The sequence below is a fragment of the Ursus americanus genome, chromosome 11 (assembly GCF_024610735.1).
Source record: "Ursus americanus isolate L20-20 chromosome 11, mUrsAme1.1.p, whole genome shotgun sequence".
NCBI classification, from domain to species: Eukaryota; Metazoa; Chordata; class Mammalia; order Carnivora; family Ursidae; genus Ursus; species Ursus americanus.
Genome location: NC_142137.1, coordinates 55651412 through 55676295, shown reverse-complemented (window position 1 = coordinate 55676295; position 24884 = coordinate 55651412). Strand labels below are relative to the sequence as shown.

The following is a 24884-nucleotide window of genomic DNA, read 5'->3' as shown; positions in this document are numbered from 1 at the left end:
TCAAAAAAGGGGCAGTGGGGGAGAAGAGGCTGGGGGAAGGGCTAAATTAACAAAAACCATTACCAGAACCTTCAGATGGGGCAATACAAGTAAAGAAACAGAGGAAATGCTCATCCTGACTAGTAATTACAGAAATTGAACATAAAACAATATGTGGAATTCACATCTGAATATTGGCTGGATCTCAAAGTTACTGAGGGCATTAAACTTAACACAGTCCTTCTAGAAAGCATTTAGTAATAGATGTCAGAAACCCTTGTCCCAGAAATTCTATTTCTAGGAACTTATCAGAAATAAATAACTGGAACAAAGAATGATACCAACAACAATTATAGTAATAGCAAATATTTACACAGCACTCACTAGAGCTGTGCCAGGCTGTTCTAAGTGTTTTATATCAGGAGTTCTCAACTGGGAATGGTTTTGCCCCCTAGGAGACACTTGACAATGTTTGGAGACATTTTTGTTTATCAAAACTGGGGGATAGAGGCCAGGGATGCTGTGGAACACGTACACTGCACAGGACAGCTCCCACGGCACAGATTTATCTGCCCCAAATGGTAAGAGGTCTGCGTCTGAGAAACCCTGTCTTGTATCTATTCACTCTTATAATCCTCATGACAACCGTAGGATATTTCTATTACCTCCATGTTACAGATCAATAAAGATAATTTTCACTCATCATTATCTATAATGTTGAAAAGCTAGGAATAAACTAAATACCAAAAAACAGGGAGACAGTTAAATAAATTACAGTAGAACGGCCTAATAGAAGCTGAAAAATACCTACGAAATAATATAAAACTAAAATACCAGAATAAGAACTTAGGAGTACGATATAATTACAGTTATTTTAAGGTATGAATATAGAGACTAAACGGGAAGATAAGATATTAAAGTTACTACTGTGTTAACATGGTAGAAATAGGAATGAATTTTTTTTCCTTTTTTCTAACATTCTTTGATATTACTCTGATTTTTAAAAGAAAAAACAACACTGGAGATAAGAAATTTGAAATTTTCTTTAAAGAATGATTTTTTTTATGAAATAAGGAATACCTTATTTTATTTTATTGTAAGATTTATTTTTAAGTAATATCTACACCCAATGGGGAGCTTGAACTTAAAGCCTTGAGATCAAGAACCACAGGCTCTATTCCAGGAATGCCAGGAATGCCTTATCTTAACAACACAAGAGTTAACAAGCTGAGAAGATAGTTATTATCAAGAAATTAGAAGGATTTCCATGGAATAGCAACAAATGTTAGTGCTTTAAATTCTGAAGTTACAATACAACTGAATGTTCAGTGTAAGAATGAATAACCTATATTTTATATTTACCACTCTTTCTTTCAGTTATTTCATGGCTTACTATCACCTAAAGAGAATGAACAAAAAGAATCAAACTTTAATTCAGCTAAGTCTGACTCATTTTAGCAACTCTATTATATATGGCAATTTAAACAATTTTTAATGTATTAATAATTGTAACAATACTAGTAGTAGTAACATTATTATTGTTGCCATTATTACCAACATGCATCGAATGCCTCCTACATAGGATTACTACGTAATCTAATTCCACAACATCCATATGAAGTAAATGCTTTTATGATCCCCGTTTTTCAGCGGAGGTCAAAAACTCTAAAATTAAGCAACTTGCCCAGGGCTCACAGGGTTAGTAAATGGAAGTCCCTGGATTGAAAACCAAGGCAGTCTGACTCCAAAGCCCCAAGTGTGCTTGGGAACAAGGTGGTGGTGAGGGAAAGATAGGCTCTACCCTTCCTCCACTCCATCAGCAATGGACTGATACATGGTTGTAAAACCCACTCTCTTCACATTTACTAATTGTGTGGGTAGACCTAACAATGATTTAACCAATCTTTTATCTCATATTTAGATATTTTTTAATTATTTTTTATAATACTCAATGGATATTGACAAATAAATGTTTGCCAATACTGCTGAGAGGATTCAAAGGAGAAAAAAATAAGGTTGTCAGAGTATCCGCCAGAAGCCACGTGATCAACGATTCTAACATGGGGGGGATCTCAGTTGGTCCTCATGTCCCACTGGATATTCAGTTCTTATGGATTCGGGGATTAAAAAATAAGTCTTATAAGGCAGTCCTGTTTTTCAACAGAAAAATGGATCCCTTAGATAAGTAACAGGACTACCTATGTAAACAACTTAAGCATCTACTTCCAAGAATGCTGAAGAGGAATGGATAGGAAGGTTAACTATCAAATATTTGTAGATATTAAATTGTTGGGCTTAAATGTCTCTAGTCTCACCTCCCCAGAGCATATACTATGAAATGAAGTTACTGAAAACAAAATGCTGTGATCTGCTGAGATCCCTGAAGCGCAGATTAACTTAACAAATAAGAGGGATCAGGATACTAATAACATATCATCATGAGGAAACGAGGGGAATTTGGCATAAGCCAAAGTAACAGGCTCCTACCCTGGCTGAGAGCTGTTATCAACTCAAAGCAGGCTACAGGGTGGTGGGAGGAAGCCCAGAGGAACAACTGGTCTCCAATTCCACACCTACAGGCTGTCCTCCCAGTCTCCAGTTTCAGGGCACTGAGATGTCAGGAAGACGGCAGGTGAGGAAAATAGAAAACGTCCTCTGTGGAAGAGTCCTTATGTATGTGCTCTGACAAACTGTGAGTAAATCTTATCATCCAAAGTAGAGCCTTATTTGTGACACATGCGGCGATTTCACTGGAGAAAAGAATCCTGATGTGTCTTTCTTCGCTGTATGTTTTTAAATGTATCAGAAATAAATAACTGAAATGAAGGAGGACAACAGTCATAATGACAGCAAATATTTCCATAGCACTCACGAGAGCAGTAACAGGCTGCTCTCAATGCTTTCTGTCAGGGGCTTTCGACAAGGAGTGATCTTCCGAGACATGTGGCAATGTCAAGAGACATTTTTAGGGCATTTTAGACATTAGTGGGACTGTTGGACATACTTACCAGCCATCACCCTTTCTGATTAATTGGACATCAATCTGATAGGTTCTCGCCGTTCTCCTATGGGTTATTAAATATTTTAAATAGCAACTCTGCCTGAATATACTATAAATAGATAAAACAAATATCCTAACAAAACCTGAGGTGTCGTATTTTTATTACTATGAAGTACTTCAGATATATTAACCAAATGGTAGCCTTTGAAAATAACTTTCCCCTCTTCTAGATCCCAGAAGACCGACACCTGAAAAATCTGTTTCATAATCACAGGAAGTGGCCCTCTCGATTTGTGACTACACTTGCAACTGTGATTGCAGGTAAGAATTCAAACACGGGCCACCTGGGTGGCTCAGTCAGTAAAGCATCTGCCTTCGGCTTAGGTCATGATCCCAGGGTCCTGGGATCGAGCCCCACAACAGGCTCCCTGCTCAGCAGAAGTGTGCTTCTCCCTCTCCCTCTGCCTTTACCTGCCCTGCCCCCCCACATGTGCTCTCTCTCTCAAAAAAATAAATAAATAAAATCTTTAAAAATATATATATTTCAAATGCAAAACCCTAACCTCAGGAAAGACTTGGTACGTGTATTTCATCTCTTAATCTACAAACTTTTAACAGTAACTCTTATGGAGGCCTTTGATCTATGAGATTACTAATAAGTTAATAATAACAATGGATCAATACTGATCCATTAATTGTGACACAGCATATATAACACAGTAACAAAAGATGTAAATCAGGGAAGAAAGAAGAAACTGGGTGAGGGACGTACAGGAACTCTCCATACTTTTTGCTTTTACATCTCTATAAATGTAAAACCACCCTAAAATAAAAGTTTATTTCAAACAAGGTAAAAATAAAAATAATCACATACAGGATATTTTCTTGGGCAAGAAAATAAGAGAAGCTAATTCTGGTATATCTCTATTACATCTTCAGTTTCACATTCTGTTGATTTATAAAACGATAAAGAAAAGTGGTCGAGAATCATTTGCCTGGCTTTGACTGTGCTGGATTCCACATGCACACCTGCTTTCCATACATTTCTGAAGAAATTCTATCTCATTCATTGAACAACAACAACAACAACAAAAGAAATATCTGAGCCACAAAAATGTGCCAAGAGCTGAGGTAGGTCTGAGGATTCAAAGACAAAGAAGCATAGGGCCTGTCTTCAAGGTCACAGTCTAAAGTTGAGGTCCTCAAGCATGCACAGTGGCCACTTGAAGAGATTAAAATGCAGGTCTCCAGGCCACACCCTACAGAGGCAGACCACACTTTCAAAAACACTGATCTATAAAATCTGTGATAAATGCCGTGACAGATGAACACATCTAGGCATCACTGAATTTGATCCCAGGAGAGAAACTGTGGGAGCAGAGGAGTGGGGCACCCAACCCACACTTGAAGGTCAGGAAAGAATTCCTGGAAAAGAAGTGAATTGTTGATCACTTAACAGCAGAATAAACCTTGAGGTCACACCCTGCCTCCAGCGGGGATGGCACAGTACCAAGAGCATGTGCAGTGCTTCTGGAAGTCACTGAACGGTGGCCACAAAGTACCAGCCCCAGCAGCTGGAAAGCAGCAATGCATGTGCGCCTACCTCGGGCTACTCCAGGGCTGCAGAAAGGGGCTTTGTCTTAATTCAGTGGGGTCTGACAAAATATGCAAACAGGATTCTAGAGCCCGAACGGTTGCTGCAGCCCAGAAAACCCTACTGGCTCTCCTCAACTGTGCAGCCATTTCACGGGGAAAAGCTTTTTCACCTCTTAATGGTTTGTCACTTTCAGCCTGTTAGAGGTTGCAAAAGCTACTGCCATATTGACCCAGGTTGCTTGGCTCTGAGGCATTTTGCACTGATCTTTTCTTTTTGGTCTTGTGTATAATCAGCACATCTCATTATTGTCACTGTGCTGATATTTTGCAATACTCCAGCCTGCTGCTGGATCTTCTGATTTACTGCTCTAGATCTAGAAACTGAATACCTAAGTGTGAACTAAGAAAACAGTCACTAGATGAGGGCCTAATGTGCTTCACAGATGTCCCTGCACTGCACACGCCAAGGAACAAATGTCGATTGTCACCTCTGTGCAGTCTGTGGGGTATACACAGTGGTTCTGGGCTACCAGTGAGGAGAATCGTGACGTTTAAAACCAGACTTAAGGGGCACCTGGGTGGCACAGCGGTTAAGCGTCTGCCTTCGGCTCAGGGCGTGATCCCGGCGTTATGGGATCGAGCCCCACATCGGGCTCCTCTGGTATGAGCCTGCTTCTTCCTCTCCCACTCCCCCTGCTTGTGTTCCCTCTCTCGCTGGCTGTCTCTATCTCTGTCGAATGAATAAATAAAATCTTTAAAAATAAAAAAATAAAATAAAAAAAAAAAATAAAACCAGACTTAAAACACCCCAGCAGCTACAACAGGACCCAGAAAACAGTAGATCTCCATAAATGTTCTTTCAATCTTTTATTTTGGGCTCCTTTTTTTCCTCACTTCTAATTCTTAGAGGTTTCTTAGAGGTGTGGATCACTTAAGGTTGACAGAAAGTAAACACTACTTGATTTAAGAATCAAAGCAGATGAGAAATTTTAGAAAATTACAGAGAAATCAATGCTGACTTTCTTCCTAATACGAGCCCACTATGATAAGAATTGTTCACCATGAAACACCAGGCACATACTACTTACTGAAGACTTCCAAGTTATTGGAAGTAAATGCCAATTCTTTATTTCAGTAATCAAGAGGTAGATATACCTTCAACACCATTTATTTTTATTTAGATTTTATTACTCTGAGAAATTTTGCAGCATGAAGCCCAGCAACAAATTCAGTAAATACACAGAATACAATCTCAAAGACTTTTTTTTTTTTTGTAATAGTGCACAGTTCATTTAGCCACAAAGTTACTTCTTATCACAAAACATGATTCTCCTTGTAACAAGAGAAGAAATAGGTAGGAAGGAGGTGGACAGATAAGAAGGATCCAGTGGGCCATGAGAATTGTTTTCTCAACATACTTGCATAATACCCATAACCTCCCAGCTTAAAATCCATCACTATGAAATCCACCATGATTTTTTAAATTCATATGATCAAAGATAGAACGGAACAATTGTTTTAAAGAATTTGCATGGCAGAGATAAAATATAGTACGAATTTTCATTTCATGATGTCTTTCTCCTCTAGTCCCAAACGTCCCATAAATCACACACACACACACAAACTACGCTTTTCCTTTTCCTGCTGTGACACTAGTTATTCTGAGTTGGCCATTAAATATTTATTAAAAACTAACTAAACAGTTCTCCAAGCAATGTCAGATACCAGATTGCATGGGTGGGCTGGAGTTATCTAGAGAGAAAGTGAATCTGCTGGGGAAATAAATTTCTGCTGTCAAACACAATCCAGGAGCTACTAACACCAGAAAGGGAGTTACTGTGTAAGCGTTGAAACAGAAGCTAAAGACACAGAATTCCAGACTAGAACAAGAAAACAGGCCAGGTCAAAGCCAGGAGACTCACTCTGGCAGCAGGTTCCCAGCTGGCTGGGCCAGGAGAAAAAGGTCAGGATTGGTGTGACAGGAGGAGCTGTCTCTAAGAGGGCCAAGAGGATTGCAATCTGATGAGGCATTTCCACTGATGCTATGCAAGTGACCTGGAAGAATTTGTGCGAGATGCCTATCTGACAACCTCCGTGCATTCCAGCCTCTCACAGTATCTGGATCAGTGGCATTAAACTGAAATCTATCATGTTTCCAGACCATTATGACAGTTCTCCTCTATTTGGAGAAACAGTCCTCTCTGCAGACTAAATAAAGCTTTTTTATATAAGGTACCAAAAGGTAAATAGGTCGTACAGCACAGAATCATATGGGAGGCCGTGTGCCCTTTTGCTTTGCTTGCCTTGCTTGCTTGCAAACAATAAAAACCTTTCTGAACAAATGAAAGTGAACTTTGAAACCAGCAAAACATTTCAGGCACCTTGCCACAAAGATATTCTCCAAGCAACTGCAGGCCATTTACTGTCATGTATAGCTCTATATTTCTTGCCACGGACTGGATCTGCAGTTAAATGAGTCTGGCATAGGATTATGGCCTTGATGCTTTGATGTGAAAAATCACTGACTAGATCTAGATCGAAGGATGAGGACAAACTGGTCAATTTTCAGTAGGATGATGCATATGGGACCTAATTTAAAGTCATGTCTTATCTTTATTTATTAACTAAGCTGTATTCATTTTTCCTGGATTAACTTGAAAGGCTCTACTAACAAAAACAGCCACCATTTACTATAATCCTTCCTGCAATTTGCCAAGTAATGTGCAAGGTATTTTACATGGATACACCTTTAAAGACTCACAACAGCCCCATTATCACCATTTTGTAAGTGAGGAAACAGAACCAGGATGCAGGATGGCTGGGATTCAACTGCAAGTCCAACTCCACAGCCTCTTCCCAAGTGTATCGTGCTCCACAAATTACATGGAAAAATGAGCACTCTATAGACACCCCTCGGATTTACCATCCCAAGGAAAGCAATGTATCGGTAGAGAAAATGTAATAAAATAGTGAGGGCACCTAAAGAATCACCAGTCTCAGCACAATCAGGGATGATGATGACAGCTGCGACACCAGTCAGAAGAGAAAGAGAAAATACTGAATCTAAATCCAAAGACCAAACCTCTATCCCAGACAGCCAGAAATCACTTCTGTCTTTTAAGCCGGAAATTAACCATCTTCAAACTCAAAAGAAATTCAGGTCATTCAAAATCTGCCATTTTGGAGGAATTTCCTTCAGAATCAGTAAGTTTAAAAAAAGAGATCCAAACAACAGAAAAAAAGGGGGGGAGGGTGCAATGTATGGAAGGGCAATACACTGAAGAATTTGTCCAAAGAGCCATTAAACATACGTAGGAAAGTTCGATTTCACAAAAAAAAGAAATGCAAGTTCAAGCACCTGCATGGCTCAGTCGGTTGAGCACTGGACTCTTGATTTAGGCTCAGGTCATGATCTCCGGGCCACGTGATGCAGCCCCGAGTGGGGCTCCATGCTGAGCGTGGGACCTGCTTAAGATTCTCTCTCTCCTTCTCCATCTGCCCCTCCCCCCACCTCGCTCACGCACGCTCTCTCCCTCTCTCTCTCAAAAAAAAAAGAAAAAAAGAAATGCAAATTCATTTATATACTACTTTTCATCTCCACACTTCATGGACAGCAACTTAAGAGTAGACACTTAGCTGCCCCAGGCAATTACCCAAATGAACTAAGATATATGTACACATTTCATTATTTCTAACTTTTTTTTTTAATGGGATGCTACTAATGCTGGATGGTTTCAACTTTGGTTCAAAAAGAAAAACCACACTGCTTGTGGGAACTTAGATATAAAGCTGCACATTTGTATATTCATAGGAAAAGGTGTGGCGGGACAAACAAAACTATTAACAATGGCTATGGAGGGGGAGAGAGAATGACAATTTTCTACTCTGTATAATGTTTATTCTGCAATGAATTTTTTTTAAAAAGAAGCTGATTTCTTAAGGTGTTTTTTTTTAAGGTACTTAAATACATTATTAAAAATTACTTTTGGGATCAAAAATTTCTTACAACAAAATACGTAACTTGACAGCCACCCTCACAGAGAGCCACACTTACTTTTGCCCAGTTCACAGTCCAAGTTTCAATCCTGTGGTTTAGACAGAACGACTGACCTGTGTTCCTTTAGTCCCAGACTAAAATTTCACTTTGACACAATGGTAAAACTAGGCTATGACTCATCTTCCTCTGCAGAACAATGAAAGTTCTAGTTCGGTGGGAAAAAACTACTTGAGATGCCAGTTCACTGAACTGTTCAAATCAAGGGCAAAATATTGAGGCAGGATCGAACGAGTCACTGCACCCAGATCCTATCTAGTGCTCCTACCAGTCCTTGCTCCTACCAGTCTTTTAGCTGGCCCTCCCATTAAATCTGGAATTTGCAAATGGTTAGAGTAGGAAGCACCTGGTGCCCTCTAAATAAGGGTCAAAGAACCCAACTGTAACATGAAACGGATCCAGGACCCATGTCATGAGCATACCTTTTAGTAATGCCAAGGAAAAACACAACTAAAATGATGACAGAGCGCACTGCTTCAGCTTAAATATATTTTAAGTACCATAATGAACAAAATATTTGTTTTCCTATTCCTAGACTCTAGGTACCAGACAAAGCCCATTATCAACGGACTAGATTTTTATAAGTTTTATAGAACTTATTCTTTTTATTTACCTTGAATGTTACTATAGTGTGCAAGGTGCTTTAAAATGCCCCCTGGGGAATATGAATGGGTTGGAGACCTAGCTCATTGGTTCAGTAACTTACACAGTCAGTCGTAAGGGGAACTGAGACCAGGGTCCATACCTTGAATGGCTGTTCAATACCATATTAGTTACACATCTCATTTTCCCCCAAAATTCTTTTGTTTCAAACAAGTCACTCTGTTCACCCTTCTTCTTCCAATTTAACAATTTTCTCTCTCACCTCTGCAAATTATATTCCACCTGGTCTTCCCAACCACCAATGCATTTTCTTTATAAACATTAAGATCAGCTAAAAATTCACAAGGCCTGAGAAATTTTCCCAGACAAACTTCACTACACTCTGATGCAATCAACTGGCAGGTCAGGAAGCCCTTAATATCTGGCAAAGATAAACACACTCCTTCCTTTCAAACTAGTCCTTCCAGGTCCTTCCAGAGAACCTCCTGGTAGTGTCCCCCACCAGCCCCACCTCCACATTCCCACATACAGACACGCCAGCCCCTGATGAAATTCTTATTCCAAAGTTCTCAACCTGCCTTGCTTCATGAAGACACTGCTAACTGGGAGGCTTGTCTCTTGAGAGGGCTGCTCAATGGGCCCCAAGGTTAGCCGGTTCCCCCGTGATCTCTTCCAGGAGCCTCTTCCTAGATGACAGCTGATATTTGGAGGATTTCACAGTCTAATATAACATACTCTCCTACATCAGCACCAACAGGAAACGAAGAGATCCAACCCTCTTCCAGCCTTCCTGTTGCTCAGAGGAATTGATTCATTCATTCCACAAGGAGATACTAAGCCTTTCCTGCATGTCAGGCACACAGTGAAGTGCTGGGTACAATGGTGACAAAGTTTCCTTCTTTCCCTCTTCATGGAGCTTTCAGTCTTATAGGGAACAAGTAACATACCTTGTGCTTCTCCCCCTTGAATCTACAGTGGAATCACTCAGAGGGTTTTTGAAAAGCTACAAAGTCAAGGCCGCAGCCTGCTTACATCAGAATCTCTGGCCATGGGGCTTCAACACTGGTGATTCTAACGTGGAGCCAAGGTTGGGGATATTTTAACCAATCCATCCAAAAAGGAAATGGCTGGCATAGAGTCCTGTCAGCCAACAAGGAGGCAGGAAGGATGGTGAGAAAAGCTGGGCCTCCCAGCAGTGGCTTCCTGAGCAAGGCGATTTCTAGACATAGATCATCTGTGCATTAGTAGATGTCTACAGGTCGTAGAATGGCACCAAATAATTTTTTATTTCACATTTTCAAGACTTTTTTTAAACTTTGGTCTCCCTTAGATTTTTTTTTTAAAAATTTTATTTATTTAGTTGACAGAGACAGCCAGCGAGAGAGGAAACACAAGTAGGGGGAGTGGGAGAGGAAGAAGCCAGCTCCTAGCAGAGGAGCCTGATGCAGGGCTCAATCCCAGAACGCCGGGATCACGCCCTGAGCCAAAGGCAGACGCTTAACGACTGAGCCACCCAGGCGCCCCTAATTAGATTATTTTTACCACTTGATCATGTGTACACAGACATCAAGATTAAGAAAAGGAATGTCACAAAAGTTTTGGGTTAATACTGTAAGATAAAAAAAGATTCTGTATCAAAGAAAGATAGATGACAGAGAGATTTGGTGATATGGAGATCTGGATTTCAACTTCCTCAGTTTTTCCCTGTTGTATCTCAGTGGATGGCTGGGAGGAAAATACACTGGGGTCCCCATTTCAGATCACACCACAGAACAAAGGATCAGCAACTTCAAAAATAACACTGACTGGCTGATTTTGAGCAAATACGTATCTAAAATTCACTCCACTTTATACCTTGTTTTTTATTATTCCCTTTAAATTCTACAACGGTTATTTGCATATCAACTCTGTATTGTCAAAAGTTTAATGCAAAAAACTTGTGGTTTCATTCTTTCTACCTTACTTGAGGTCTGTAAATAAAGGATTCACCCAAAAAAAAAAAAAAAAAAAAAAGAATTCATCCCAAAGTTTAATCTATTATGGAGACTGCTCTAGAAGCCAAAAAAAAAGGCCATATATTGCAATGAAATACAACATCCATTAAAAATGGGGTTTTTTTTGTATCTTCATTTCTAACAAGATGACTAGAGATCTACTCAGCAGATACAAGGAAATACTCAGCTAATCAAAAACCAATGAGAAGAGAGCCTAGACCTTTGTGGATTTTGAAATCAAGTACACATTGGTTTGCTATTTTTATTAAAAGAACATGCCCTGAAAAAACTTTTGTAATGTTTTCAATTTTCCTAAAGCCTTTGGACTGATCAGAGGGCAGGAAAGAATGCTATCTAAATGGACCAAAATTCATATTTAAAGCTTCAGTCTACTCATTTTGAAATGTGCTTACTATTTAAAGATTTGTTTGTATTTTTCTCCTGTCTTTTGATTTCACCACCATAGTCACTTGAGGCCCTTTGTAGCAAGACAGTAACACACACACAAGCTGACTGTGGAGACTATTAATGCCAGAGAAAGAAGATTAAATCAGAGTCCAGAGATATCTTTGAAAGGCCATGATGCCACAATGCTTTCCTATGCATGGGATTTTAATTCTGGTCCCTGAACAGTATTTTAATTTTCAGTTGAGAACATATTGTTCTTTAAATAAGAAAGAAAAGTAATAGCCAAGAAGTGAGTTATAGCCCACTGATCTCCTATTACACTTGGCCAAGAAACCAAACTGATTAAGAAAATATGGACTGCTTCAAATATTTTAGTTTAAATGCGCTCCATAGAGAACATGCCTACTAGCAGTGACCACCTCATTCACACGGAGTTAGGAAGAAAAACAACAAGAGGTAAAGAGTAATTCCGAAGGGAAAAAACTCATATTGCAAAAATTCTAACCAGCATTCAAGCATGAATGTGAGGTCAAACAATACTTGGGTTTTTGTTTTTTTGTTCTTTTTCCTCAGAAAGCTTATACAACCAGTACACAAATATACACATTAAACAAGACATGGACATCTGATCGGATCAGAAAATCTAAGTCACCCTGGAAGTAAACCTCGCTGAGAAACATGCATGACTACATCCAGTGTGAAGTTCTGCATCTCTGTTTCTCCTCGACAGCACGGTACTAAAACGGAACCCCCTTCATTTACAGCCCCGCAAAGTACAAATGTCCTCTTTGCCTCTTTATCAGCTCTATATTACGTATTTTAAAAGGTAAAATATCTTTTTAGCCAGCACAATAAATCAGGTACACGCTGGGATGAGCTCTGTCACTATCCAACAGCAGAGGAAACTTTTGACAATAAATAGTCAAACCACATAATAAGCTACTTTGGAAATACAGGGAGGTAAACTGAAGCACATTTGTCACAGCAGATTTATGGACTCTCGAGTGCTTTTTTCCAAAGAAGCCAATAACTGGTAAACTGTCACATTCTGTAGAGAAGGATGAAGCAGACAGCCTTGGTCTCCACTACCCAGAGTCTAGACAGATGTGGCTTCAGGAAGCACAAACTGGTATGTTCCCCTCACCAGCCAGGCCCTGTCTTCGGAGGCTCTGTTACTTAACAAATCAGGTTCAGTAAGTGACTAAGACAGCGCTGTCTTTGCTGTGGTCCCCTTTTCAAAACCTCCCGGGCTGGAGTCATGCAAGTTGACAAACTTACCTGGTAAGTGCTTGCAGGCCTGGTGAGCTCCTCGCCCCGGCAAGTCAAGTCTGCACTTTTTCCAACGAAACGGCGTGGCTGCCGGGCTGTTCATCACCTACGGTGGCTTAAATGACGAGGGAGAAGATGCAGAGGAAGTGGACAACAAAAGCAGCCTGCGAACTGCACACTGGGATGTCCTGTTTTGGGGTGGCTTTTATTTTTCCCATGAGAGGATCTGACTAAAGCTAACCCAGCCTCCTCTACATACCAGACAGGAAGTTACATTTCGCAGCCAGTGAAAACTCCTTAGGTCGTTTTTATTATTATTGTGATTGTTGTTTTGCGGATTTTTTCTTTTTTAACTGTCACAACTCAGGGCCTTTGAATGTTCCTAATCTACAACAAAGAGATTATGACTTTGCTTCCTGTTTTGACAGTGTTGGCTGGAGAGGGACACCTCCGCCCACCTCGCTACCCACTATGTATATAAATAGAGGCATGTGCAATAGGTGCACAACCGAGCTGAAGAGTTTGGTTACATATTAACTATACTTCAAGGACGAAATTAGACTTGTTATTTTACTTTATTATGCACAGATACCTTGAAGAAATGAAATTCAAAAGGACTTCTTCTTAATTCCTTACACATTACTATTACGGAACAAAAAATAAGCTTCACCACACACAGTTATAAAATAAGAAGTAAAACTTTTGACTCATACTTTCCAGCCTATGCGATTCTGTGTCTGTGCTGTGCTCTCTTGCTCGGCACACGTTATCCACACACAAGCAAGGAAAATCATTACCCATAGTGCCCCACCCTCTTCTCTTTCTATTCTTTTTTTCTCTCCTGCTTCGAAATGGAAACTTTTTACTTATAAGCAAAGATTTTCATATTTCATAGAATATGTACCCTTGCCAGGATACCCAAGGGCTTAACGTAAAAGCCATCTCTGTCCCCGCTATAGGCTGACGGACGATCAAGAGAATTTGCCAGGACTTGCCCTGTTCTTCCCCTCCTTATCTCTATGTGTTTCCTACATTAGAAGCTGTTGGACTCCAGCAAAATACTTTCTAATACAATCTCCAAGTCTGTCAAATGGGAGCAGCGGCCCCACCTGCGTCCTTGGATTGTTGCGAGGAGCAAGCAGCAAAAAGCACACCGCTACAGGTTATGCCACATGGTCAAAGCCCAATTCTTTTTTTTTTTTTTAACAAAGATTTTATTTATTTATTTATTTATTTATTTATTTATTTGAGAGAGTGAGAGAGAGCACGAGGGGGTGGTGGGCAGAGGCAGAAGCAGACCCCCTGCTGAGAAGGGAGCCCGATGTGGGACTGAATCTCAGGACCCTGAGATCATGACCTGAGCCAAAGGCAGACGCTTAACTGACTGAGCCACCCAGGTGGCCCCAATTTTTTCTTGTAAGAGTTTTACTGACATATAATTCACACAGTATGTAATTAAGCCATTTAAAGTGTAGAATTCCAGGATTATTAGCATATTCACAGAGTTATAGGCATCCATCACCACAATCAATTTCAGGACACTTTCATCACCCCAAAAAGCAGTCTCTCTCTGTCTTCTCCCCCACCAGCCAGCCCTAGACAACCACGAGAATCTACTTGCAGGTCACTATGGGTTTGTCTTTTCTGGACATTTCATATAAATAAAAGCATAGCATATGTGGTCTTTTGTGACAGGCTTCTTCAACTTAGCATAATGTTTTCAAAGTTCATCCATGTTGTAGCATGTAACAGTACCTCACTTCTCTTTATGGTTGAATAATATTCCCTTGTATAAATACCCCACATTTTATTTATTCACTCATCAGATGATGGACATTGGGGTTGTAGTTAACTTTTGGCTAATACAAATAATGTCGCTAGGAGCGTTCATGAACAAGTTTTTATGCTGACATGTTTTCATTTCTCTATATGACTGCTGGGTCATATAGTAACTCCATGGTTAACCTTCGGAAGAACCATCAGATAGTTTTCCAAAGTGGTTGCACCATCTTACATTCCCACCAGCAGTGCATGAAGGTTCCAATTTACCTACATATTTACCAACACTTATTATTATCTGCCTTTTTAATTACAGCCATCCTAGTCGTTATGAACTGATACCTTACTGTGGTTTGATATGCATTTGCCTGGTGGTTATCAAAGCCTAATTTTATTAGTGGCCCAAAAATGTCTCCATTCTTGTAGGCAGGACTCAATACTCAAAATACAGAACAACCAGTAAGGCATAGGGACTGCTTAATCAAAATGGGTACTGGCTACAGTGCCAAAATAAGATCTTAAAGGTGTCTGGCTTTAGCACAGGCTATTTTCAAACAGATATAAAAAATGTCAACATTTTTAACTGGTATAGCTGTACAGGTTCATGTCAGATAAACAGCTGCTGACCTTTGAATCATATCTCCACTAAAGCAGTTGGCCCTTCATTCTCTACCAAAGGGCTGCTTAAGAGAATGTATAAGATGAAATTCTCAATGCAAATATGATATTTCAATCATTTACAAATCATTCCTATCCTTCTATTTGTGTCTTCCTCTTAAATACAAATAGCTTCAGGGGTGCCTGGGTAGCTCAGTCAGTTAAGCGTCCGACTTGATTTTGGCTCAGGTCATGATCTCAGGGTCGTGGGACAGAGGCCCATGAGGGGCTCCTTGCTCAGCAGGGAGTCTGCTGGAGATTTGCTCTCTCCCTTTTCCTCTGTCCCTCCCCCTACCCCCAGCTCATGCACTCTCTCTCTAAAATAAAATAAAATCTAAAAAAAAAATAAACAAACAAATAGGTTCAACTAAAGCAGCCTCTGAACAGCCATAATCATTTATAGGAAGAAATTTTAGACCAGATGTGACTTAAGATTGAGAATCTCACAAATTTTGAAGGTAGCCAAGAGGAACAAGTCAGAATCCAGATACTAGCAATATTTTCCCCTTACCTCTTAAAAATGTGATATTGGTCAAAAGATATATGCACCCCTAAGTTTATCACAGGATTACTTACAATAGCCAAATATGGAAGCAATCTAAGGGTCCCTTGATAAATGAAAGGATGAAGAAGCTGTGGCATATATATGTGTGTGTGTGTGTGTGTGTGTGTGTGTGTGTGTGTGTATGTGTGTGTGTGTGTATATGTATATGCATACATGTATATATGTATATATGTGTGTATATATGTGTATATGTATATACATGTATACATGTATACATATATATATAATGGAATATTACTCAGCCACAAAAAAGAATGAAATCTTGCCATCCAGAACAACACAGATGGAGCTAAAGGGTATTATGCTAAGCAAAATACATCAGACACAGAAAGATAAATTCCATATGATTTCATTTATATGTAGAGTCTAAGAAACAAAACAAACAAATAGAAACAGATCCATAAATACAGAGAACAAACTTGTGATTGCCAGAGGGAAAGGGGTAGAGTGGTAGGCAAAACAGGTCAAGGGGATTAAGAAGTACAAACTTCCAGTTATAAAATAAGTAAGTCACAGGAATGAAAAGTACAGCATAGGGAATATAGTCAATAATAGTGTAATAACTTTGTATGGTGACTGATGGTAACTATACTTACCAATTGTAAGCACAGTGTAACATACACAATTGCCAAATCACTATGTTATATACCTGAAACTAATGTAACATTGTGTGTCATCCATACTTCAAGTAAAAAAGAAATGTTATATGGGGAGGATACTAATTATTCTAATTCAAAGGGATTATCCAGTCTAATTCAAAGGGATTGTCCAATCTAATTCAAAGAACTATCTAATTTCAAATTTAAAAATGCTAATTCAAAAAGATTATCAGTTTTTTCCTAAAGCAAAGTGATTATCTAATCTAAATCAGAGGAATTATAGTTTTCTTCAGACTTTATGGTATTGGAACAAATTCATGTACAAAGATGTTAATTATCTCTTTCCTAAAACATCCTATCTTAGGACTTTCATTTTCTTGATCCCTTAAAAAAGAAAAATAAATAGAATAAAACCTAAATAAAATATGACAAAGAAAAAACAAAAATGCCATAAGCTTTAAAAATAATTTCTTTTTTTCCAATATAAGACCTCAAGCCTTACAACACGTATTAATAATATGATTCATCCCTCTCCTAAGAAATTTTCCATGTCCCAAGGCTGTACTATGTAATCCATTGTTTTAGTTATTTCTTGGCATACAGCTATGAAACTGGCCGCTGAACTTTCCTATATCCAATAGAACTTTCCATTGTGGGAAATTTCTAAAACGTTCATATTAAGCTAAGTGGAAATGTCATCATAGCTCAGGAGCAAATATGGTCTGTGTCAACCAGTACAACTTCTAAAGCAGATTCTATGCAGGAAAAGCAAACCATTGATCAAACACAAGCAAAAAGGCTTTATGGGAGTTGCTATAAAAACTTGATGGTGAAGAAAATCAGAAGCAACAATCAGCTTATCAAAGGTATCTAGAAAGTTCTTCTAAAAAGATCTAATAGGAGGGCACTTTTTAAAATTGTTTTGCAATGTCAAAATGCATCTATCCACAGACCCCTTCTTCTAGATTACACGTTGACCTCATTTCTAGTTCTTGGGAAACCAATAGACCATTTATGTTGCAAGTATCTGTCTAGGGTATGCACTTTCTTATTCAATCTGGTGTTGACAGCAATAATCAAATTTTGTACATACCACTAGCTCTTTTATAGCTCTACAGCAACTGGCTGCCAGCCTAGGTCCACTGTCTCACCAAAAAGGAAGGAGAGGATTGGACTCAAGAGAGAATCACAGAACGAATCAGCCGAAACGACAGGAGGTGGTATAGAAGCAAGACAGCCATGGGGAGACCAGGCTCTCTCCAGCGGGGAGGCACATGCCCATCAGCTTCAACACAGTCAGGCAGTGGGAGCCGACCCTGCTGTTGAAGGCATGCATTTTCTTCATCCTTTCTCTTATCTACAAACCATCTTGGCTTTGAACATCTCACTGTAACTGTCAGTCCTAACTAAGGAACCTCCATCTAACCCTGCAGAGCAGCTGACGAAAACTAGAGACAAACCACACCCTCCAACACCAGGGAGGCCCAAGTGAACACTGGAGTCAGAGCACTTCCTGCGAACTCTCTAGACACTACTGGCTTCATTTCGTAATTCTTCTACACGCACAAAGGCTAGAATCAAACATTTTTCTCAGATCACAAAATGCTAAATTAATCTTATGATAAAGCAAGGTCAGCTTTAAAAATAATTGGGGAGGCAGGAGACCTGACTGAAATTTTACAGGACTTGCTGTTACAGACTTGGAATCTCCAAGAAAACTACACTCTAGCTAATAGATATTCTCTACTTAAAAACAGCACGGATGATGCCATATCCTGGTATGAAAAGCAACTTTTTTTTCTCATATTTTAGAACTTGAATTAATTTTAGATTTACCAAAAAAAGGTGTAAAAATAGTACCCAGAGTTCTCATATGCCCCTCACTTAGACGCCCCAAACGTTACCATATTACATAACCAGAGTATGACTGTCAAACCATACAATTAGCACTGATGCAACACTTCAAACTACTGTACAGGTCATGTCCAGATTTCTCCACTTGTCCTGTCTTCCTGGGGATTCATGATTCAGTCCAAGACCCTGCACACAAGCAACACTTCAAAAATCCAGGATGTGTCCTTTTCAATAAATCATGCACTATCTCATGAACATTTCTGATCCCTCCAAGAGTTCTGTTTCTTCTCATGCTAATGAGGAGGTATCATCGTTAACCATGGAGTCTTCCAGGCTAGGAATGTTCTTTTCCTCTACAAGTCTCTTCGTATTTACTCTGTCGGTCTTACCAACCTTACCATGTAAACACAGGTCAAACGGAGCTTCGCAAGCCCTTTCCAAAACCCTTGAACCAGTTGTTTTGCCAAATTAGAACTTTTCCCACTTGACCAAAGTTAATAGAGCACAGAGGGCATATGTTACTTTAAAACAAAACAAAACAGCAAGATCCAGGGCAATTTCCCCTAAGCAAACGCGTTAATAGTTCTGCAACAAATGTGTGTCATGAATGATAAGTGAGAATAAGTAGAGCCTTTTAAAAAGCATCCTAGCAGTTCAAGTCAGATTTCACCAACAAATGAATTCAGGTCAAGCTCAGGCTTACTGTCAAATGAGTTACAAAGAAAGTATCTTTTGGTGTTCAGAGTTCTTTTAAACTACTATCACTGCGGATGAGGGATGGTGGAACTGCCTGTGAAATCCACGGCCTTGCTCACCTCCTGCCTACCTCAACCACATCCTCTTTCACTCCATCTCCTGATGAAGCCACCCGCAGTGTCCCCTCTGCCTCCAGGCTCTCTCCACACCAATCCACCTTTCCACAAATTCCCCGGAGTGATCTTTCTAAAATATCTACAACTCCCTAGTCTCATAATCCTTAAAGATTTCCCATGACAAAAAAAAAAAAGGGGGGGGGGGTTGGAATCTAATCATCTTCATGAAGTATACACAGGTCTCCACTATCTGAGCCAACTTTCCTGGTGGTCCAGACCATCTACACAGCATTACAAAAAAGGTATAGTCTCTGTCCCTCAAGATTCTCACAGTCGAATTCAATCCCTTTCATATTCTCAACTGAGTAATTATTGTTTAGAATACGACTTCTCTAATAATCAGAGTGTATCACGATATTTTAAGTCATTTTTTTTCTAACTAGGAAATTCTAGCTTAGTTCTTGATCACATTAAAGATTACTAACAAAATCCCACATGTTGACATGAAAAGGATTTTTCACATGATTTTAGTAACATATCTAAAAATACTCACAGCGTTACTGTTGATATGGTTGAAACAATTACAAAGAGGAAAAGCCAGGAAAACTTTTCTAAAAACAAGCAAAACCAAAAAAGTAACATCAAGGATGGTATTTAATGGGCTGAGTGATTTCTCATGAGATTGTTTTTCCAAAGCACGAAGATATAAATAAAATCTGAAATCATGCCTTTGTTTCCATATTAGTATATTAATGGAATGGGATGACATTATAATCAACAAAATTACATTAGAGAGAGTTAAGCCAAAATACCCACCATTGAAGAGCTTAGAATTTATCCCCAATCACGCAGAGGCTGACCTCAGATGCAGACTTTAAGAACATGCCAGTGAAGGAGGAAAGAAATCATACTTTAAGTATTATTAGTTTTGTTTCCTAGCATGCAAACAGTCAAAGATATCTACTTGGAATGATGAATTAAAAGAAAAAATTCCTACAAGTTGTATTTCAGGATTAAATTATAAACGTTCTTACAATTAGCTCAGAAAAACTGCACAAAAGTAGTGAGATTCAGAGGTAAAGAATGAGTACCACCAAATCGCTTAATGAGATGGGTAGAGAGAGATGGTAGGTGCACACATCCACGCTCTACACCCAGACAGGTGAGGAGGGCTCTGAGCAGAAACCTAGGGTTCCCTCCCAGGGTAGCTCTCCTCTGTGTGTGTGTGTGTGTGTACACGCATGTAGCAGGGTTTCTCACCAGGAATGCGACTTCCAAACAGAAATGGCCACGGCCTGGAATCAACAGAAGTGAGGCCCAGGAGCTGATGCCATCTGTGTTAGAACAGGCCGACGCTACATGGCTGCCGAGTGACACCAAGGCTTTATAGAAGCCAGGATCCAGTCTGCCAGGCCAGCAGAAGGAACCCTGCAGTACTGGCTGCTGAAGGCAGGGGTCCCTGGAATGGCCACTCCAGAAGCAAGCATCCCACCCTAGCAGAAGAAAGGAACGTCAGGGTTCTGCAGGGAGCAGGAATAGTTATGTAAGGAGACACCAAAAGAGATGAATAAAACAACACAAATGCTTTAAAAGGAAAGAGGAATTTTTAAACATTATTTTAAAAGGAAGAAAATGGAAGTGATTTTTCTCAATTTTTTGCATGTTCTGTTTTTATAAACCAGGTGAAAAAGAAACGCTGCCATCCATTAGCACAGTGACTGGCACATTGCAAGGACTTAATAAATGAACACTTAGTGAAAAAAAGAGAAAGGAGCTAATGTGGAAGACATCATCAGAGCAGAAGTTAATAGCAGAGCAGGACAGCGAGAGGAACCCAGGCTGGCTCTCACATCCAAAGAGCACAGTGTGTGTGACAAGCCCACCTGATATAGACGGAGGTGGCAAGGTCTATGATGGGGGCAAAATGAAAAACTGCAGCACTGGGGCAGACCCCAAAACTGCGAAGGGGGCTCCACAAGGGAGTAGAGAGCTGTGGCCAGGCGAGAAGGACACTTTCAGAAATATAAAGGCGGAATCATTTTTAAAAGTAGAAGCAACCTGCTGGTCCATAGGGCAAATGTCAGCAAATGATTTTTGCTTGAGGTACATCTGCTGGCATTGTGAGGAAAACTTCTCCAGTTTCAGAGGGTTCTAGAACCATCATGCTTCATGAGAAGGTATGAAGAAGAGAAGCAGGGGAATTATTCTTCATTGTTAGCAATAAAAACATTTAGTGGGAAAAGTGACCTAAGTTACACCCACAGGGCACACCAGCCTACAAATCCAAACATGGGACTCATATAATACTTCGCCCCTCAGTCACTTGCAGTGACGATCTCAATTCAATGTCTTCTGTGTGGAGCTCTTATGCCCTTATGCAAATCTGAGGATGTTGGCCACTCAGGAGATACGGGTATTAACATGTGTGAGTCATCTGTATATTCTGCTTGCAGCTGATACCACACAAAGATAGTCCTGTCTAATTATGGGCACACCCACCCAAACACCCATGGGTCCTACCTCTCAGCTTGGGAATGAGGTGTAATCATCTACTTGCGACAACTTAGGGCTGAGCGTGGCGAGACTATGAAGGAAAGATCCAGGTAATAACGAGGCAGAACCAATGCCAAGCACTGACCAGGCATATTTTCAATCAGCTCCAGGACTTCTGAGATGATAGGGTTTCCAAGAGGTAACCAGGTGAGGAACAGAAAAAGCAAGTACTGGTTATCACTCAAGAATTTAGGAGCCATGGCACTTAGCAACAACATCCCAGGCCCCAAAGCCGGGATCACTGAGCGCCTACTCTGTTCCAGGCAGTGCAGTGAGAACCAGTTCCCAGGCCAGGCACAGTGACGCAACACCAAGTGCCACAGAAGGGAGGCCGTGGCACTTGCTATCACTGCGGGGATCGGGCTGAAGCACCGCGACAGGCTGGAGCCTGTAAAAAGGGAAAGGAGAGGGCAGAGGCTGAGCAAACAAGGTGGGAGTGCTCGCTACAGAAGGCAAGAAACGCACAAGCAGTGTATTGTTAAAGTATTCTGAGAAGTCACAGAGAACAGGGAGGAAGATAGCAGGGTGGAAATTGGAAACAATTCCAGAAGGTACAAAAGAGAAAACAGTGATCCAGAAAGAAGGCAAAAACAAAAGTCAGGCCTCTGGTGGTTAAGAGGCCATGTCCAACTTCGCAGGTTGGGATCAGTTGGGTACCGTTCCACACAAAGCTCTACTTTCCATGAAGTGTTTCCGCTTGGAGAAGGTCCATGAGTAAGTCTGTCTGTCTACAAAAGTATAAATAAAGCAAATATAACAAACTTGGTTTTAAATTGGAAACGTTGGACTAAAACATCTTCCGAGAGGTTGCCAACTCAGGAGAGCACTGGAGGCCCTGATGTCCCCATTGGAACATGGGTACGTAACTGCTCAGTAAAAACCCACCAGCTTCAGGGACCTCTGAACCTCAAGGTTCCTTCACATTTATTTTCAGTGATGCCTGCAAAATTCCTACAAGTTAAGCTGTACCAATATCTCAACTCTCCTTTGAAAGATGAAGTAACAGAGTTTCAGGACACCAGATGAAACACAAATTCACTTTGCACATTTTTTTTAAGATTTTATTTATTCACTCGACAGAGAGACACTTTGCACATTCTTAACCTCAGAACCAGCTCCTAGCCCCACAGCTTTTCCTTCCACCGGTCGTGAGACTTCTAAAGCAGCTCACCGGTGTTCCGGGGCAGTGCCTTAACCAACATGGAGCCCAGAGATTTCCAACTTAGTTTCCTGAAAGTAAATGATACTATACGGTACTTCCGCTCTTCCTCAGAGTCATAGCCAAAAACCATATGAAACCAAGAGGAAATGCTGTTCCTCAACAGCAGGAAGGTTCCAAGTATCAGGTAGCAGCAACAGCTGCAGAAAGCCGGTCCCGCCGCACCCCAGTCCCAAACTCTGGCACAAACACTGGCCTCAGAATCTTGCCATCCGCTCATGTGGGAGTCTTTCCGCAACAGGACAGAAGGACCTAACACTTCTGCTCTCGAAGGCATTAAAATCATACCCTGAAGGAAGAAGGTGGTGACTCTTCACATGAGCAACTACCCTGACCCCCTCCACACCAGAAAGAGGGGGGAGGAAAAGGAAATGAAAGCAAGTGACTCTAGGTTCAGGATTTCATACGCAAGAATAGCCAGCAACAGGTGCAGCATTCCGGTTAAATTAAGCCTCTCAAAACGCCTTTTGCCTCCGCAGCACAAAGAGCCCAAGCCCAGAAACCCAACATTAGCAATGATGTCAGAAGTGCAAATCATCATCATTTTCTCGCCAGTAGCAATTTTGTAAAAAAGAAATTACCACACGGACCACAAAATATGTCTCTGCTGACACATGACTTCTTTGACATCACCCTCTCCCCCAAACAATTTACTCCAAAATAATCTAAACATTGATCATACTCAAACATTTTTTCATGCCTAGTGACTAGCACAGCACCTGGTATAGAGTAGGCGGGCAATATATACTTAGCAAATGAATGACTGAAACAAACGAGCACGTAAGCAAAAAGTTGTCTTCGCAAATAAAGGTAACAAAATCTTACCTTCAGAGCAGTATGCAAATGTGCTTTTTCCCATCCTCAAAAAGAGAACGGAAGGTCGAAATCGGGAGCCGAGAGCAAGAGCTCTCACTAATGAACAGATCAGCAGTTGCCAAACAGCCATCCAACCCCTGGCTGAAGCCAATAGTCCTGTCAGCCACCCTTTGGCATTAACAGACCTACGCACAAGGGATTCTCATTTTGAGGAGACCAAACAGGGAAGACAGTCATAACCACTGGTGCAATTTGGTTTTCCTTTCTTTCAACATGCCATGTCACATAGCAGTTTCCACCTGCCATTACTATAAAATACACAAAATAAATTTCATTGTCTAATCATATCAAACAAGAGAAAAATAACCCACTGGTAATATGTTATGGAAACTGTGCTAAATGTGATGTGTGTGAGATAAATAGAAGTACGGATGAGATGTAGGAGAGACGAAGCCATTCTATGAATTATAAAAACTGAGAGAAGGAGTAGAGGAAAATGACATAAGACTGAGCCCATGGATGGAGAATGTCTGCGTCATGGATACTGTATTAAATAAAAAGTGGGAGAACATCACTGATTTATATAAGATAAAGGGCTTAAATAATGATATTAATTATAAAAATAAAGTTTCAGAGCACAGATAAGTTAAATCATCAAAATTATCAGGAGATGTCTGAGAACTGAGAAGTACAAATAAAAATTATAGTGTAATAAATAATTTTATAAATTACCATAAAGAAAAAGTCCATTTAGGGGCGCCTGAGTGGCTCAGTTGGTTAAGCGTCTGCCTTCTGCTCAGGTCATGATCTCAGGGTCCTGGGATCCAGCCCCACTTTGGGCTCTGTGCTCAGTATAGAGTCTGCTTGGGATTCTCTCCTTCCCTCTCCCTCTACCCCTCCCCCCTACTCGTGCGTGTGCTCTCTCTCAAATAAATAAAATCATTTTTTAAAAAAGAGTAAGTCCATTTAAATGCACTCTTCATTCAATTTTCTTTAAATTAATGAATTTCCATTTATAACAAGAAATCCAAGTAGAATGACTCTTATCCTTATATATTCAATTTAAAGAATGCTTAGATTTTTCAAGTCATTCCTTCCAAGATCCAAAATAACTTTACTTTCTTTT

The 24884-nt window shown here is 40.2% G+C and overlaps 1 protein-coding gene across 13 annotated transcripts in view; it reads right to left on the bottom strand.

The window, feature by feature from the left end:
- The window catches only part of UTRN (utrophin), a 486188-nt gene that overhangs the window by 419027 nt on the left and 42277 nt on the right, over nucleotides 1-24884 (bottom strand). For 3 of the 13 annotated variants that reach the window (XM_087865549.1, XM_087865554.1, XM_087865560.1), the window contains exon 1: nucleotides 12914-13347. The exons of 6 other annotated variants lie outside the window; for them this stretch is intronic. In XM_087865549.1, the coding sequence (XP_087721675.1) occupies nucleotides 12914-13007 (94 nt within the window). In that variant the 5' untranslated portion in view covers nucleotides 13008-13347. Of the gene's footprint in view, nucleotides 1-12913; nucleotides 13349-24884 lie in introns of those variants that run through there. 4 more of the 13 variants (XM_087865556.1, XM_087865553.1, XM_087865555.1 and 1 more) reach the window with 4 other exon arrangements.